At 50.0% G+C, this 16,205-nt stretch overlaps 2 protein-coding genes across 2 annotated transcripts in view; one reads left to right on the forward strand and one right to left on the reverse strand.

Moving 5' to 3' along the window:
• Window positions 1–216: 216 nt before the first annotated feature.
• On the reverse strand, window positions 217–10,263 carry Fam210b (family with sequence similarity 210 member B). The gene is made up of 3 exons (XM_057782027.1): window positions 10,007–10,263; window positions 4,128–4,297; window positions 217–3,206 (listed from the first exon to the last, which is right to left on the reverse strand). The coding sequence occupies exons 1-3, from the start codon at window positions 10,190–10,192 to the stop codon at window positions 2,990–2,992; spliced, it is 573 nt and encodes a 190-aa protein (XP_057638010.1). The 5' UTR covers window positions 10,193–10,263; the 3' UTR covers window positions 217–2,989.
• LOC130881458 (G/T mismatch-specific thymine DNA glycosylase-like) overlaps window positions 10,191–16,205 on the forward strand; it is a 38,767-nt gene continuing 32,752 nt past the window's right edge. The window contains exon 1 of the mRNA XM_057781051.1: window positions 10,191–10,342. Within this exon, the coding sequence (XP_057637034.1) occupies window positions 10,191–10,342 (152 nt within the window). The remainder of the gene's footprint in view (window positions 10,343–16,205) is intronic.

The raw sequence follows: 16,205 nt of genomic DNA on the forward strand, positions 1-16,205 counted from the left end.
CAATCTAAACTAACGTGGTTGAAATAGCACCATCCCAAGTCCTGTCCACCCAGCTGCAGTTAACTGTGATGGGACAACAGGGATCCAAGCCGAGTGTGGGACACTGGTGCCTGCAGCTCACATCAGCCGCTGGTTGCTGCCACATCCACAGGATGCTTTTCCTAGCCTGCAGCAGCAACGGCTTAACAGATGACAGAACACATCATTTTACAAAAGTTTTTATTGGTTTCATAGAATCTAAGCTGGTCAGTGGGTCTGCTTAGAAAACTAGAGGCCAACGATGGCTTGCGTTTTAAGATTGTTTCCTTGCTCCAGTTCCACTGAAGGTAACAGGAGCAGATCTGCTTGTCTTGCTGGTTTATATGGTGCTTTAGTCCTCCAACCTCTCAACTCACCCATGGTTATGGCTGTTGGCTTGGAAGACACATGCTATGGGTACAATTAGTTTTATTGCTACTTTCAATGCATTTCTTTGTATAGGTGTTACTAAGGAACCTGAATGGGCAAGTAGGGTGGGTGGGGGTCTGCTCTGGGCAAAATGGAGAGACCTCTCCATCTAGTCCACACAAGCCCCCGACATTGACCTGGGGCTTTTTGCTCAGCTATGTGGCTGTCTTTGGGATTAGTTTCTGTAATACATCCTGATCTTAGTCAGTAAAAGCTTCCAGCTGTGGGCTGCATTAAGAGGAAAAGACCGCAATCCCACACTAAAGATCTCACGAGCGGAGAGTTTGTCTCACAAAAATTCCTTTAAATGTTAACTGAGACAAATGGTGTGGGTGACTGTGGGCTAAGAAACTGTCAGCCAGATCTCAGTAAAATGTGTTCCTGCTAGCTAGCAGTGCTTTCTTTGTGTTTTCCGATTGTCAACGGAATTGTGAGCAAGAAAAACGAATGCAACCCTTGTCACCATGCAGCTGAGTCGACGTCAAAGACTGGCTCCCCAGGGAAGAACTGTATAAACTGATATGGTGCCTAAGGGGAGAGAACAGCCAGACTGGACCTAACCAGGGCTACCTGTGAGAGAGGACACAGTAGCAGGAGCGGAGGAGCGTGAGAGTAGCTGGGAAGGAAGCCTGTGAGTTCAAGGGAGTTTGGTACAAGAGGAGGTGCTAGCATGGACTTAGATGTGTGTCCGGTACTTGTGATGCCAGCATGAGCTTTGATATGCTGATAGCCACAGGTAGCCATAGCTCCTGTCAGAGGGAAGGGAAATATCTCCTTTTGGTAGAGGGGAACCGGTTTCACAAGTTCTGAGGAATGCTGGCTTTTATGTAACCACCAGAAATCCTTTAGTCCAGGTTGACCCCATTTCTGGATCTTTGGACAGCCTTTGGGGCTTGGGGACTGGAGTTTCTTTTGGATATGACATAACAAGTGCCTGCCCAGAGTGGAGGGTTGAGCGATGGAGCCAATTTCGGCTCCTGGCTTCCTGGAGGAGGAAGCCTTGGCTTGAGAGTCTGCTTTGGTTTCTTCTAAACGCACCCTCTACACTTACCCTCCCGTGGTGGACTGTAGTTAAACCTGTCCCGCTCTCTTGTGCTGCCTAGTTCTATGTCAAGATGATACAGAGTCATCAGATAGGAGGGGACCTCAATTGAGAAAATACCTCCATAAGAAAGGGCTGTAGACAAGCCTGTACAGCATTTTCTTAATTAGTGATTGATGGGGGGAGGGTTTAGCCCATCGTGAGTGGTGCCATTCCTGGGCTTTTGGTCCTGAGTAAGAAAGGCTGAGCAAGCCTCGATGAGCAAGCCGGTAAGCAGCACCCTCCATGTCTTCTGCATTAGCTCCTGCCTCCAGGCTCCTGCCCTCACTGCTTTTGATGATGAACTGTTACATGGACCTGTGAGTGAAATCAACCCCCCTCCCCCCCAGTTGCTTTTGGTTATGGTGTTTCATCACAGCAGTAGAACCCTAATTAAGGTCTCTACTCGGAACAGACAACATTTTCCATTTTTTTTTTTTCTGGAAAGTGGTAGAAATACTTCATGCATATGATTCAATTCAATTAAAACGTAAACAGTGGCACACTGTAAACATGGTGTCAGCTCTGGAATGTCTCAAGGTTTAGACAGCTAAGAGGATTGTTTGAGAAAGCTAGGATGTTTTTTTAGCTTCTATGGAAGGATCTGAGTTCTGAATATGGGCATCAGGAGTCAAGTGACGCCGTTACACCTGGGCCGCGTTTCCATACTTTACAAACAATACTGCCCTGTATCAGTGAGATTGCAGACAAACAGCCTCATCACACCCACACACGAAGTCGCTCTGGAGTCAGTGAACACACCAGAGCTCATGGCTGGTTTTCCCTGGCACAATTGTTATGAAGGTCAAGGGCTTGATGTTAATGGAGACTGATTAGGGATTGTTAATTTTTCCTTGATTAACTGTGGTGCTGGCAGCTGTCTGCAGAATACTGCGTATTAACTGCAGGTTGCTGCCAGTAATAGATCAGGCGAGAGGGTGTTCTCAAAGCCAGCAAATTAACCACTGCTTTTCAGGAACCTGAGCCAAGGTTAGCCCTGTGGGGCGCTGCAGAGATTCCTGCCTAATGATCTAAAGAGGCATTCTGTAGGCAGTCCCATTTTGTTCTGGGATCAAATTTAGGTTCTTGGTGTGCTGGGTGAGGGCTCTACTGTCAATGCCCTCAGCCCCTCCCTTCACTGTTGACCCCAATCGCAGTAGCTCAAGCAGGCTTTGAGTTTGAGATCCTCCTGCCTCAGCCTCCTCAGTAGCTGGCTTTACTGGCCTGGGCCACCATGAGTGGCTGTCAACTCATTTTGAAGCCTTGGTGACATTTTAAGTCACGAACATGGCTCCTCGAGGAATATCATTTTTAAAAAAGTAAATTAACACACCAGATTATTGCTGGCAAAAGTAAAATAAACCCACATCGAACACAGTCATTAGCCTCTTCCCCATTCCCCTCAAAAAACCCCACCCTGAAACCAACTCAAAACCTGTAGTTCAGAAGAAACTGGCTTCCTCATGGCTTGGTGGCTGGAGGCTTAAAGAGTCCCACTCTGCGGAAGTATCTAACGACGAATGGCACAGAGAACAAGGTGATGCTGATCCTTACGGGCGCAAAGAGCTTGTGGATGGCATAGGCCACCACGAATGTGCTGGTGCCGGCTGCCATTTTGGATTGTACCAGGGACTCTTTGAAGCCAAGCTTAAGCAGGATTGCAGACATGTCGATGCCACTGGGGGGAGAAAGAGGCAAAGAAAACGTGACAGATGAGGATTAAAGGAAGAAACTGAATTGCCTAGGAGGGTGACAGTATTTTTACTTTTTTTTTTTTTTTTTTTTTTTGGTTTTTCGAGGCAGGGTTTCTCTGTGGTTTTGGAGCCTGTCCTGGAACTAGCTCTTGTAGACCAGGCTGGTCTCGAACTCACAGAGATCCGCCTGCCTTGCCTCCCTTATGATTATTGTGTGTATGAATATGAGCAACGCACATGCCATGGCATGCATGCAGAGGTCAGAGGGCAACTTCCAGGAGTTGGTTCTCTCTTTCCACTGTGAGCTCCGGGGTAGAACTCAGATAGCCGGACTTTTCTGACAAGCACTTTTTACCTGCTGAGCCATCTTGCTGACCCAGATGAACTATACATACTTTTAAAGTATATAATACAGGGAATGGATGAGTACGTAGGTTTCAGCAAACGAACCTCCTCCCCCCGAAAAAAAACCCAAAACCAACAATAAAATTCATCCACATTTTTAGCTTACCTTACAGAGGAAGAAAACAAAACTAAACAAAAAAATGTTTTTGGGATAGAGTCTCATGTAGCCCAGGCTGGCCTCAAATTCTATGTAGTTAAGGATGGATGACCTGGAACTGTGACCCGCTTGCCTGAACCTTCTGAATGCTGGGATTACAGGTGTGGCTGGTGCTACCACATTCAGCCACATGGTGACCACTGTTGAAAATCATACCTGGAAGCCGGGCGGTGGTGGCGCACGCCTTTAATCCCAGCACTCGGGAGGCAGAGGCAGGCAGATCTCTGGGAGTTCGAGGCCAGCCTGGTCTACAAGAGCTAGTTCTGGGACAGGCACCAAAGCTACAGAGAAACCCTGTCTCGAAAAACCAAAAAAAAGAAAAAGAAAAAAAAGAAAATCGTACCTGGAAACAACTGTGTAGAATATCCCCAAGGAGACCAGCGAGATCCCAATGTGCAGCGACACACCCACAGCCCCGTATTCCTGGAAGACCTTCTTCAGTTGCTGTGATTTGCTTAGCTTTCCCTCTGTGCTCTTGGCACCGCTTCCTGGCTCAGTGATTCTGCTGGGCTCCTGTGCACAGAGCAAAGGGAGGGTAGGTTGATGGCCGCCACAGATGTTCACCCTTACCTGAGTTTTATACCTCTTTCTACCCACTTATTATTATTATAGACACTAATTATCACGCTCATTCCCACTAAGCCAGGGCTAGGTCAGCCCCAATGGCCCCGGAGATGGCCAGGTCACCTCCTACTGCAGGACTTGGCAGATGGGATCTGGGCATGGAGCTTGAGATGGAAATGCTAACTTGGATTTTTCTGGGTGGGTCTTTATAAGGGAAAGGAGGAGGCAGGAGTTGGAGTCTGAGTAGAGGAGGTGATAGCGGGTGCTGAGGTTTGAAGATGCTCTTCTCCTGGTTTACTGGTATGTGGGCGTGGGTGGGGTGGAAGGCCTACAAGCTGCAGGAAGTGGATTCTGCCCTGGAACCTCGGGAAGAAACTGGCCCTGATGTCACCTTGCCTTTAGCCCAGCGAGGCAGATTTTGGACTCCTCACTTCTAGCACAGGAGCGAATGTGTCAAGCATCAGAGGAGCCCTGCAGGCTTGTTATAAAGGCCAGAGCTGCGACGCTCGATTGGAATGACTGTAGGAGACGCGTGTGTGTAGGTCTGTGAGAGTTTCCACAGGAGCTAAGGAAGGGAAGACAACCCACCCTGCACGTAGGTGACATCATTCCCTGGACAGGGCCCACGTGCTGTGTAAGAAGAAAGTGCTCTGAGTGCCAGCGCTGATCTTGCTCTGCTTCCTGACTTCAGACACCTTCACCCTCCGGCCACCATGACTTCGCCACAATGGACTACAGTCTCAATGCATGGGCCAAAGTGAGTCTGTCCTTCCTGATGTTGCTTTTGTCAACTATGTGGTCACTGAAAGGAGAAAAGTGACCCATGAGAGCTCAGACCATCCAAGTCTGTGGACTGAGCACACAACTTCATGTCTGCATTACCGCAAGATGGGGTGGGGTTGGAATAGGATGGGGCTCTAAAAGTCACGTGCCTTCGCTGAGACAGGAAACATGACAGGGAAGGCTGATTCCTGGACAAAATACTGACCAGAATGGGTATAGATATTACCCGTGCTGTGTAGCAATCTTCTTTTTAAAAACACATTATTTGTGTGTGTGCACACATATATGTGCACAGGCACGCATGTCGCAGTATGTACATGGAGTTAAAGGACAACTTGGTGAGTCGATTCTTTTCAAGCACCTTTACATCTGTGTATCAGGTACTTTTCTGTGGTAAAACACCACGATCAAAAGCAGCCTGTGAAAGAGTTCGTTCTGGCTCACAGTTCTAGAGGGAGAAGAGTCCATCATGCTTGGGAGGCGTGGCAGCAAGGGGCAGCTTGCTGGCCAGAGCAGGAAGCTGAGAGATCACGTCAGGAAACGGAACAAGCTGGAAGTGGAGCAGGATTGTACTGAAAGGCCACCCCCAGTGAAAGGCTACACCTCCTCAAATAGAGCCACCAACTGGGGACCAAGTGTTTACACGCCTGAGCCTATGGGGACACGGTGGGGACCAGGAATTGAGCTCAGGGCTGTCAGGTGTACAAGGCAAGTGTTACCCACTGGACCATCTGGTTGGTTACATGGCATGATCTTAACACTTGCTGGATTATCATCTAGTCTACAACTTTGGGACAGACAACAGAGAACCCACCCACATCTGGATTAGACAAAATATACCTCCACAAGAGAGTGCTTTTAGCCAAAGGATTTATGAGTCTGGCTCTTGCCAGTCACCTCTGGTTATTGATCTTGCAGCTGGGCAGATTCCTCCCTGATTTTAACGTGTGAGCCTGCAAAGGCAAAGGGAATGAGCATGCCAGGATCCCCAGGAAATGAGCCAGGACTCCCCTAATGAGAAGGAAAGCCACAAACTGAATCTACCCAGCCAGCTCTGCCACACTGCAGGGGACCACCAGGTCTATCCTTGCTGTGGCAGCCACTTGCTGCAGCTCTGGGCCCTCACTTTGCACTTGTGGGATAAGGCTCGTGACCCTGCTGTGTCCCTCCCCAGTGCCCGGTGCACAAATTCTGCTGACCGTGGATGCTGATCAGTGGGCAGCCTGCGTGCTCTTCTGTTTGTACCTACATGCATGAGCCCAGCTTTGACTCTGCAGATCTGGGGAAAGGCCTGGGACTGGGCCTTGTCATCAGTTCCAGAGGTGACTAGAAAGTAATCACTAAGCTTAGAGAGAAAGCTCTGCTCACCTGACCCTCTGTCCTGGCCCTGCTAGCTCAGGCTGTGCTCCAGGGGTGAAGTGTGTGTGTGTGTGTGTGTACGCGCACGCATGCGCGAGTGCACGTACATGTGTGTCCATTCCACATATCTGATACAAATGCAAATGCTGCCTCCTTTAAGAGTCCCTCCACTGTAGGCTCTAAGTCCTAATCAAACAGTACCTCCATAAGGCTTTCCAAGGCTCCCCCTTTAAGATTTGTTTATTTTATGTGTAGGCGTGTTTGCCTGCACGTATGTACACCTTTGCACCAAATACATGCCTAGTGTCCATGGAGGCCAGATGGCCTCAGATCCCCTGGGACTGGAGTTACTGGAGACGGTGGTGAGCTGTCTGTGGATGCTAGGAATTGAACCCAGGTCCTCTGCAAGAGTCGCCAGGGCTCTGAACCATCTCTTCAGCCTGCTCCCCTCTCTAAACAAAGTCTGGTCCTGATGTTTGCTCTGCCAGCCCTGCAGAAGCCTCTGTTTATTTTCTAGATGGAAGTCTGGCTGCCTTTCTAGTCTCCTTTCTGGGCCAGAAGGCCTTTTGCCAAACCTGAGGGTGTGAGACAAAGGGGCTTCATCAGGGACAGCTGTGGCAGCTCTGGGGCATGGAGAATGGACCATAACTGAGATTGCCCGGGGCCGAGCTTCAATGGGCTTTTGACTGACACTGGTCTAAGGGAGATACAGGCACTGGGAGGGGCTGCAGACTATCCTATCAGCACAGCCCAGAGGGAGAGGATTACTTATCAGGAAGAACCAGGGCCTCTGTGAGCATTTCAGCAGGGTGTGCAGGACTCAAGGACGGGAGAGGGGCAAGTGCTGGCCAATAAAAGAAGGTGCTGGCAGCTTTTCCTCCTGTCCTCCAGATCCAGAACATCCTGGAAAAGTCCCTCCTATTAGGAATGGCCACTCTTGCAGGACATGAAGGGCCATGCATTTTTCTTCCAAGTCTTTGAGGGGTTTAAAGAAGCCAAACCAGAGGGATTTATGAGCGTGACCTGCAAGCAATGGGAGCATTTGCAGACACTCATTGTCCATAGAGTATCACTGCTTACTGCACCCAAGTGCTCTAGACTGCCCTGAGTGTGTGACATTTGACCTCAAAGTGCTCAGGCGGGGATGCGGCTCCATGGTGCATGGTCTAGCATGTGCAAAGCTTTTATTTCTTAGCACTGTGTAAACCCAGCTTGGTGGGCTAAGCCGATAATCCCAGCCCTTTGGAGGTGGGGGCAGAAGGGTCAGAAGTTCAGGCTTATTGAGTTGAGACCAGCCTGGCTGGAGTACACGAGACCATGTTTCAAAACAGCCAGAGGAAAGCCTTATCAGAAAAGGGGCAGGGACTTGATCACAGTGCTGGGACACCCGCTTCTACTTGTTTGATAAGCACCGCACGTGCTGACTTTGTACTGAGAGTGTTCTGAATGCCGGGAAAACTTTAGTCTTACAACACCCCCCACGAACGGAAGAGGACCTGCAGAGCCCCGAGGGGTTGAGTGTGTAACCAAGGACAGCACAGGAGCTAACCGGATCCCAGTCCCAGCACCTGGCCTTCTGTCTCTTCTCTGGGTCACAGTGTTCCTGAGTAGCAAAACAGACCAACCTCAAAGGAGACTAGAGTCTCGGGAGCAGAGGACAACAGTGACATAGCAGGGTGAGGACACACCAAGACAGACCAGTAGAGGGAGTTCGAGGGGCTAGTGGGATGGGTGCTGCTCCTTAGATAAGGGACGCCAGCAAGCCGCTGGCATAACAGTGCCTGCCCCTCCCCATATCCCAAGTGGGCTCCACTCGGTCTACATGACCCTGAATCATGTGACGGGAAAAGGCAGGCCTCTGGGGCACTGTATCTCCCCCTCTCTGACACAGTGCGGTCCTTGTTGAAGGCCGAGGTGGGCATGGCCCTCAGACACTTGATTTAATGTCTAGAACATTTGGAGACCCCAGCTGGCCTCCTAATGAAGGCAGCCAGAGTAGAGATGGAGTGGGATGCTGGATTGAGGCCTAGGCAGGCCCTTCCCCAACAGCGAAGGTTTTGAACCTTCTGTTAGGTTCCGATTCCATCCATCTCTCAATCAGCAGAAGAGGCAAGCTTGGCGCCTGGGCTCTGGGGCCCAGCTGTGGTGTGTAATCACACCGAGGACAGCAAGTCTGGTATGATGTACCAGACGCCAGCTAGCATGCTCTCTTATAGTCACCCTCTGGGAAAAGACCTATTAGCATCTCATTCTAGAGACACGGAACAGTGAGAGCATTCAATCAAGGTTATTGACTTAGCAAGCAAGGACAGGGATCCTAGGAGCTGGAGACCACACTCATCCTTGCTGTGAACACACACCGATCAAGGCAGAGTCTGGGCTGCCAGCAGGGCTGAGGTGGTGGAACAAGGTGAGAGATTGTTCCAGATCACGGAGGCAGAGATTGGAACTTCAGAGAAGCGACTGTGTGTGTGTGTGTATGCCGCGCGGGTGGGTTGGGGGCACACCACTGGCAGTCAGGGAAGACTTCCTGGAGGAGAGGGAAGCAGAATCATCAGGAAGCAGGCGGTATGTTCTAAGCATCCTGCCCTGAGCTCAGGATTAGAGACGAGGCGCCAGTGTCCTGTCTGTCACCCAGGAGAGGAGAGGGGAAGGAAGTAAGTCCATCCATGTTTGTGTGAGGCACCCAAGTACAGGGACTAATCCCTTTGGCTACTTACTGAAAAGCTACAAGAGCAGACAGGGCTCAGAACTGCCTGATTCATCGCGGTGGTCCTCCAGACTCTTGGTGGCAAGGTGCCAGTTTCAGCCTTCTGAAAGGCCAGACTCAGGTCCAGACCTCCTGGGCTCTGGGTCTGAGGTCACACAGCCCGACTCAGGAGCTGGAAGCCCTCTCCTGCAGGGATCCAGGCTTGCGCCACGACTTAACGCTTCTGATCTGGGTACTCCACTACTTTCTTCAAAGACCCTCTTGAGCTGCGCTGCTGGCTGAACGGAAGCTAGTTTTCACTCTTAGCATTCAGGGAAGGCAACCATAACGAAACAGGATGGACTGCTTGCCCTGAGAGCCTGCTCTTCCAGCTACACAAAAAGGGAGGAGCAACCGGCACAGGGAGGCGGTAGATACACCGGCACCCCAAGAAGACGCCTCCTGGGCCCAGTGCCCAGGCCTGAACTGAACTTCAGAATGGACAACTTCAAAGGCCGGCTTGGAAGTTCATAGTGAGTTCAGGCCCCTTGCAGTCCGCTCGGTAACGCCACTGTTCTGGCTTTAGAAACTGGGGCCCGGCAGGAGACTCCATGACCTTGGGCCGAGCACCACCCCACCCCAAGCCTCAGTTTCTCAGGTTGCTAACTGGAAGAGATGTTTTTTCGATTTTGGAGATCTGAGAACTCAGGGACCCTGGAGGTGACCCATTTTGGGCAGGTGCAATGCAAAGCTGTCCTTGGGACTGCCTTGGCACGGCGTTTAGGCTACTTGGGGTTCAGGGTCCGAGTAAGTGTAGGGAGGCTTACCTGGCGGCTGAGGCAGTTCCTGTGGGCCGTGTGCAGCAGCCGGGAGTTCGGCCCGGGGCGGGACAAGGCCAAGGCCCAGAGCGGTGGCGCGCAGGAGGTGGCGGCTCCCAGGAGCCAAGGGGTCCGGGGCAGTATCCGGGCGCCCACTCTTCCCGCCGGGCTAAGCAGCACCAGCAGCCCGGCCATGGCGCGCCGCGAGCAAGCGTTGCTCCGGAGCTGCCCACTCGGGAACCAGCCCCAACACCGCGCGGTGGGCGGGGCCGTGGCCGTGAGCCCGCCCCACCGGGCCGTGCCTCACCCTCCCCAGGCTCCGCCCCCCGAGCGGAGCGGAGCGCGGTGGGCGGGGCTTCACAGCGGAGCGCACGCTTTGGGCTCCACCCACCAGCTCCGCCCTTGTCAGAAACAGCCTATCCCTGAGTAGGTGGAATCATCCGGAGCCGCGTGCTCTCATCCCTGCCCCTAGGCCCCGCCTCCCTAGATAAGTCCCGCCTCCTGGAGCGGAGTGGGCGGGGCTGGGGACCGGCCAAGATCTCCAGCCTGGCTCTAGGGACCTCATGCTGGTCCTTTGTGGAATGGATATTTGCAGGGCTTTCCCGGAGTTTTGAGTTTCCAGACTGTGGAGTGTGGCTGTTGTTTCACGCCGAGGGCTCATGCATCTTTTGTTCTTCCTCCCAGCAGAACGGGTGAAATCTGGAAGACCGGTGCTTACATGATCGCTTTGAAAAAGAAAGGGACTGTAGAACTTAATACTCACTTGAAGAAGCCCTCTAAATGACCCTACTACATTGTTGATGTGAACATGAGAGCAGCCACTGTATAAAATAGTTTGGTACTTTCGCAGGTAGCTAAAAGTATACACACCAGGTTGCCCAGCAACTCCACTCCCATAGTGTCTCAAGAGAAGCAAAGACTCTCATTTCAATTCCTAACTAAACTGTGACAAGAACTCTCTCTCACCTGACTCTGCGCTATTGGGGACTTGATCTCGTAGTAAGGCCTTGCTGGCATAGTTGTGGTCCCTCTACCTTGGACCTCCAGAACCATGAGCCAAAATTAAGCCTTTTGTTTTTATAACTTAAGAAAGAAACGAAAGTAAACTATGATCTTGACCTGGAGGTGCAGTCCTATGATTCCAGTACTCGGAGTTCAAGGCCAGTCTTGACCATGTGAGAACTTGTCTGACACACATGCACAAAAGACTAAAATGAGAAGACACAAATACTCATGCAGGACAATCCAGATGCCTGTCGCCTGTGAAATGTAACCACAGACTCTTCTGGAGTGGACCCCACTCATTAGGGATTAAAAGGGCAATTTGGGGCTGGAGCGATGGCTTGGCAGACAAAACACTTGCTGTATAAGCCCAGGGTCTGAGTTCTTTTTTTTTTTTTTTTTTGGTTTTTCGAGACAGGGTTTCTCTGTGGCTTTGGAGCCTGTCCTGGAACTAGCTCTGTAGACCAGGCTGGTCTCGAACTCACAGAGATCCGCCTGCCTCTGCCTCCCAAGTGCTGGGATTAAAGGCGTGCGCCACCATCGCCCGGCCAGGGTCTGAGTTCTAACCCTGGGACCCAGGTCAAGCGGGGGGTGGGGGGGGAGGAGAGAGAACCAGCTTTTCCACAAAGACGTCCTCTGACCTGCACATGTGCCCCCCATAGTAATAAAATCATTTTTAAATGGGACAAGTTGACCCCTCCATCCAGGACAAGTCTCGGGACTGCCATGCCGAGGGGAAAATTCTAGCTACAGATACAATGTGCCTTAGGATTTCATTTTCACAGAAGGCCCCAAACAAGCAAAGTTCTGGAGAGCCAGAACAGGTCAATGGCCATTTGGGGCTAAGAGTGGGAGGTGGGATAGGGTTCAAGGAACATGGGGATGATTGGGCAGTGAAGGGTCATTTTGGTACACTTAGAACAAGTCGCCTTATGCTATGCATTTATACTCCAGGAAAACTATTCCAATAGTCTCAAGACAGGCATGGTGGCTCAGGTCTATAGCCTGTACTTGGAAAGCAGAGGCAGGAGGATGGTGAGCTTCAGGGTAGTTCCCAGACTCAGTCTCATTAACCAAAAAGAACAAAAATAATAAAGCTAAAATTGTTATGATGCGTTAGCTGCATCTCACAGAAAACATTCTATTTACCATGGTCTGTAAGAGTGTCTGAAGGAGGCAAGGTGATCCTGTATGGAGTACTATTCTTGGGGTATTCAAGGTATAAAGACCAATTAAGGGTAAATTCTTAGTCAAACTGGCCCTGCAAGTCCAGCTGTATGATCTAGGATCAGTGACTCAATCTCTCTGAGCTGCCGTTTAGATGAAGACGCTAATAGCCTCCCTCTTAGAACTGTTGGAAGAAGCCTTTGATGCAGACCTTGAAAAGGGCCTTTACTTAGTGCCCAGTGCACAAAGAGAGTGGATGTGTTATCTGGGATGTCTCCAAGGTCAGAGCGGCCTGATAGCACTTCATCTTGAGGGCCTCCTAGTTCCCACAGTGCTCCTGTGGCTGGGTCTCCTTCACTCTCTTAGGCCTCTTCTTCTGGCTTCATAGGAACTGAGTTTGTGACTTTTGCTTTGTGGGTCTTGGGTAAGAGAAAAATGCTATGGAATCATCTTTTTGTACACTCTGAAGATGTGTCTTTGCTAGGGTGCCTTCTGATTCAATTAATAAAGAGCCAATGGGCTGATAGTTAGGCAAAAAGAGCTGAGTCGGGAAAACCAAATCGAGAGGATGCTGGGAAAAAGAAGGGTGGAGTCACGGGGAGTTGCTAGGAGGCATAAAGTGAAGCAAGCTGAACATGCCATGCTGATAAAAGGTACTGCTATGTGGTAGAGTGTAGATAAGAAGTATGGGTTAATTTAAGTTGTAAGAGCTAGTTAGTAACAAGCCTAAGCTGTTGGCCGAGCATTTATAATCAACATTAAGTCTCTGTGTGGTTATTTGGGAGCCAGCAGTCCTGACAAAAAACTTCATCTACACGTTTTACTTTTGCCCTTTAAATGTGACAGAGGATGAGAAGGAGTTGCTGTAAAATGCAGCCACCATTATCCATGTGCTCCTATTAAACAATTAATAACACGTGTGTACAGATGTTATTAATGTACACACTCAAGTACGGGTGTGTCTAGAATACAGCACACGAAAGTGCCCCTCTTCCCTTCTGTCCCATATGGTCCCCCACTGCTCATCATCATCATCATTTATGCCCAGCAATGCTTAAGCATGCATGGGCAGCCGGTTTAGGGCGGTTCTCCAGTTGTTCCTATTCTGGGCAGTCCTAGATGCTTGTGTTAATGTCAAGGTTCCACAGTCTTCCTTTATGCTATCTATCCAGTGTTTTTCAGGTCTTCCTCTTCGTCTTTTTTTGGTTTTTTTTTTTTTTTTTTTTTGGTTTTTCGAGACAGGGTTTCTCTATGGTTTTGGAGCCTATCCTGAAACTAGCTCTTGTAGACCAGGCTGGTCTTGAACTCACAGAGATCCGCCTGCCTCTGCCTCCCAAGTGCTGGGATTAAATGCGTGCGCCACCACCGCCCGGCCTTTTTTTTGGTTTTTTGAGGCAGAGTTTGTCTGTAACTTTGGAGCTTATCCTGGAACTAGCTCTTGTAGACCAGGTTGGCTTTGAACTCACAGATATCAGCCCGAATTGCCTTTTTTACAACTCTGAAACCTGGATAATGAAACACCCCTCAGAACAGCAGCTGAATGTGTTTGAGATGGCATGTCTCAGGAGAATTCTAGGCATCACACGAAGAGATAGGCTGCACAATGATGACATTAAGAATCATCTCCGTTTACAGAAAGAAGTAAACTACAGGATATGGCAGCGGCACTTGAGATACTTTGGCAGATACCTGAAGAGAGCCCTGCTTAGAGGAGTTCCCACTGCTAGTAGAAAGTCCTGTCTGTAAACTCAGTGCCACATGGGGGCTCACCTCCCTCCGTGATGCACACATTTTACTGCCAGCAATGACTTCTCATCAGTAAGAGGCCTTTCCAGCTCACAGGTGTGCACAACAGAGTGCACCAAACAGCTATGAATTAGTCTTGAAGTTTCAAAATATTGCTGCGTCGGAAACAAATATGAACAGACTGCAGGTAGGTTGGAAGGCAGTCAGTTAACCACATCGGGTAACTTCTCCTCTGGAGTTATTTTTGGAGGGCCTGATATGGGTCACTGAGCTTTTTTGTTCTTGCTTTTAAAACGGTCTGGCTAATAGCCTCAAATTTACAATCTTCCTTGCTTTGGTCTCCCAAGTATTGAGATTATTATAGGCAAGTGCCACTGAGCACAGCATGACTTCATTTTGATCTGACACCCCCCCCCCCCGTCCGTATCTGAACAGTATTCTCGGGCGACCTCTCTGATTAGCCATCTGGTGGTTTGGTCTCAATTGTCCTTCTTGACTGGGATGAGATTTGTCCCAGTTGGTTTGATCTGATCACACAGTGGTGGGTAGGGTGTCAAGCGACAGATGTTAAGGAGCTAGCGCCAATAAATCCCTTGATAAATAAATAGCTAAAAAGGTATACAGGGAGGAGATCTTAGGCTGAGCCCACCTGGGAGTCCATTGTTGAATTTAATTTTGTCTACATTGTGGGCGATGTCCTCAAATCTTAAAAAATGCAGGTATTCTGCTTTGACAGAATGTCAGCAGATAGTAGTTCAAAGTTTTGTACAAGTATGAACAAATACAGCCACCAAGATCACACATTTTTTAGAGGGGACCAGGGCTGTGGAGGACAGAAGACTCAGCTGGACAACCTGTGTAGTCTCTCTCTTTCCTTCTGTGCTGGGGCCTGAACCCAGAGCTTATTCATGAGCTCATTTTCCACAAACCCTTATTTTACACACAAGAAATCGAGGCTTGGAGGGTGCAGCCTCTTGACTGAGATCCCTCAGCAGGAGCAGCATCAGCAAGGGCTTAGAAGTTGGGCCCAGTTCCTTCCATCTCTGAGGGGGAGCACAGGGGTGCGGTGGGGTGGGGACTGCAGAGGGAGGGCTGGTGGGACATCTCAGTGCTATAAATCTCTCTGAAATTGAGGAACCAGGAATCAGTGCTTTGAGGACTGGCTGTCAGGGACCCCCGAAGAGCTGGACCAGGTCCCTTCCAGAAGGGTTTCCAGCTGCCTTTCTGTCTGGCTCGCTGTCCTCCAGCAGATTGATCAGTGAACTGCTGCCAGCCACTATTAATACCCTGGGACCTCTGCCATCACCAGGCAGAAGTGGCACCAGCGGCTGGTGCCCATTAGGTGTCAACATGACAGCTGAGCTGGCTCCTCCTACCTGTATCTCAGAACCAGCCAGGAAATATGCAAAGGGAAGGAACCCTAAAATAAGCCAGGTGCGCTGTGGTACACCGGGAATCCTGACACTTGGGAAATGGAGAAAGAAAGGTCGGAGGCTTAGGGTCACGTTTAACTCTGCAGTGAGTTTGAGGTCAGCTTGGGCTACTTAAGATCCTATCTCAATAGATAGATAAACAAATAAATAAATAAGTAAAATTTCTGGCACCAAGTGAGAAGAATCACGTGACAAAAATCTCAGCAGCAAAGCTAGCTTCAAGTAGGACACAGTGCAGTAAGCTATAACAAAGCCCTCAGGACCCTGATGGGAATGCAGACTGGGATGCTAGAGGACAGAGCATCCTGGAAAATAAGAGAGCAAATGAAGAAGAGACTCAGCTTGCATTGAAAATGAAAGGTCCCTCTTCCAAAATTAGTAAAAATGTCAAGTAGTGGGCATTGCACCAAGGGCAGGACCTCTCTCAAGGCCAGGGTCTGGTGTCCTCTGTGTCTAGAGTCCATAGGTTAGCCCTGTGAAGTGGGGACCTGGAGACTGTACGGGCCAGAGCAGTAGCCTGAGAACTAAGGGGCTTGCAATGCTTGCCTGGGGCCGCTGAAGTCTCTTTCTAACTACAACCTGTACCTTCCTGCCAGCACACTAGATTGGATGGCAGCTGTGGGCCTGAGTCTTCTGGACCAGAGCGTCACTTCACCATGGTCCTTACAGGAAGGTACAGCAGCCCTTGGCTTCCACTGAAAATGAAGAATCCAACTCAGAGTTAAGGGAGCATCTCTCAGATTGCATGGTCAATAGAACTGTGTGGCCAATAGATGGCTGTGGGCTTTGCTACCATGAGCTTCGATGACTCCTGCTTCACCTAGATGTTCTGGAATGAGCATGGTACAGACCAGCTGAGA

This window comes from Chionomys nivalis, chromosome 9 (assembly GCF_950005125.1).
Source record: "Chionomys nivalis chromosome 9, mChiNiv1.1, whole genome shotgun sequence".
Lineage (NCBI taxonomy): Eukaryota > Metazoa > Chordata > Mammalia > Rodentia > Cricetidae > Chionomys > Chionomys nivalis.

Coding starts and splice junctions, on each gene's coding strand:
- Fam210b (XM_057782027.1), bottom strand. CDS start 10,192: ATGGCCGGGCTGCTGGTGCTGCTTAGCCCGGCGGGAAGAGTGGGCGCC. Junction 4,298..10,006: donor GGAACTGCCTCAGCCGCCAG/GTAAGCCTCCCT, acceptor CTCTGTGCACAG/GAGCCCAGCAGAATCACTGA. Junction 3,207..4,127: donor TTCTACACAGTTGTTTCCAG/GTACGATTTTCT, acceptor TTCTCCCCCCAG/TGGCATCGACATGTCTGCAA.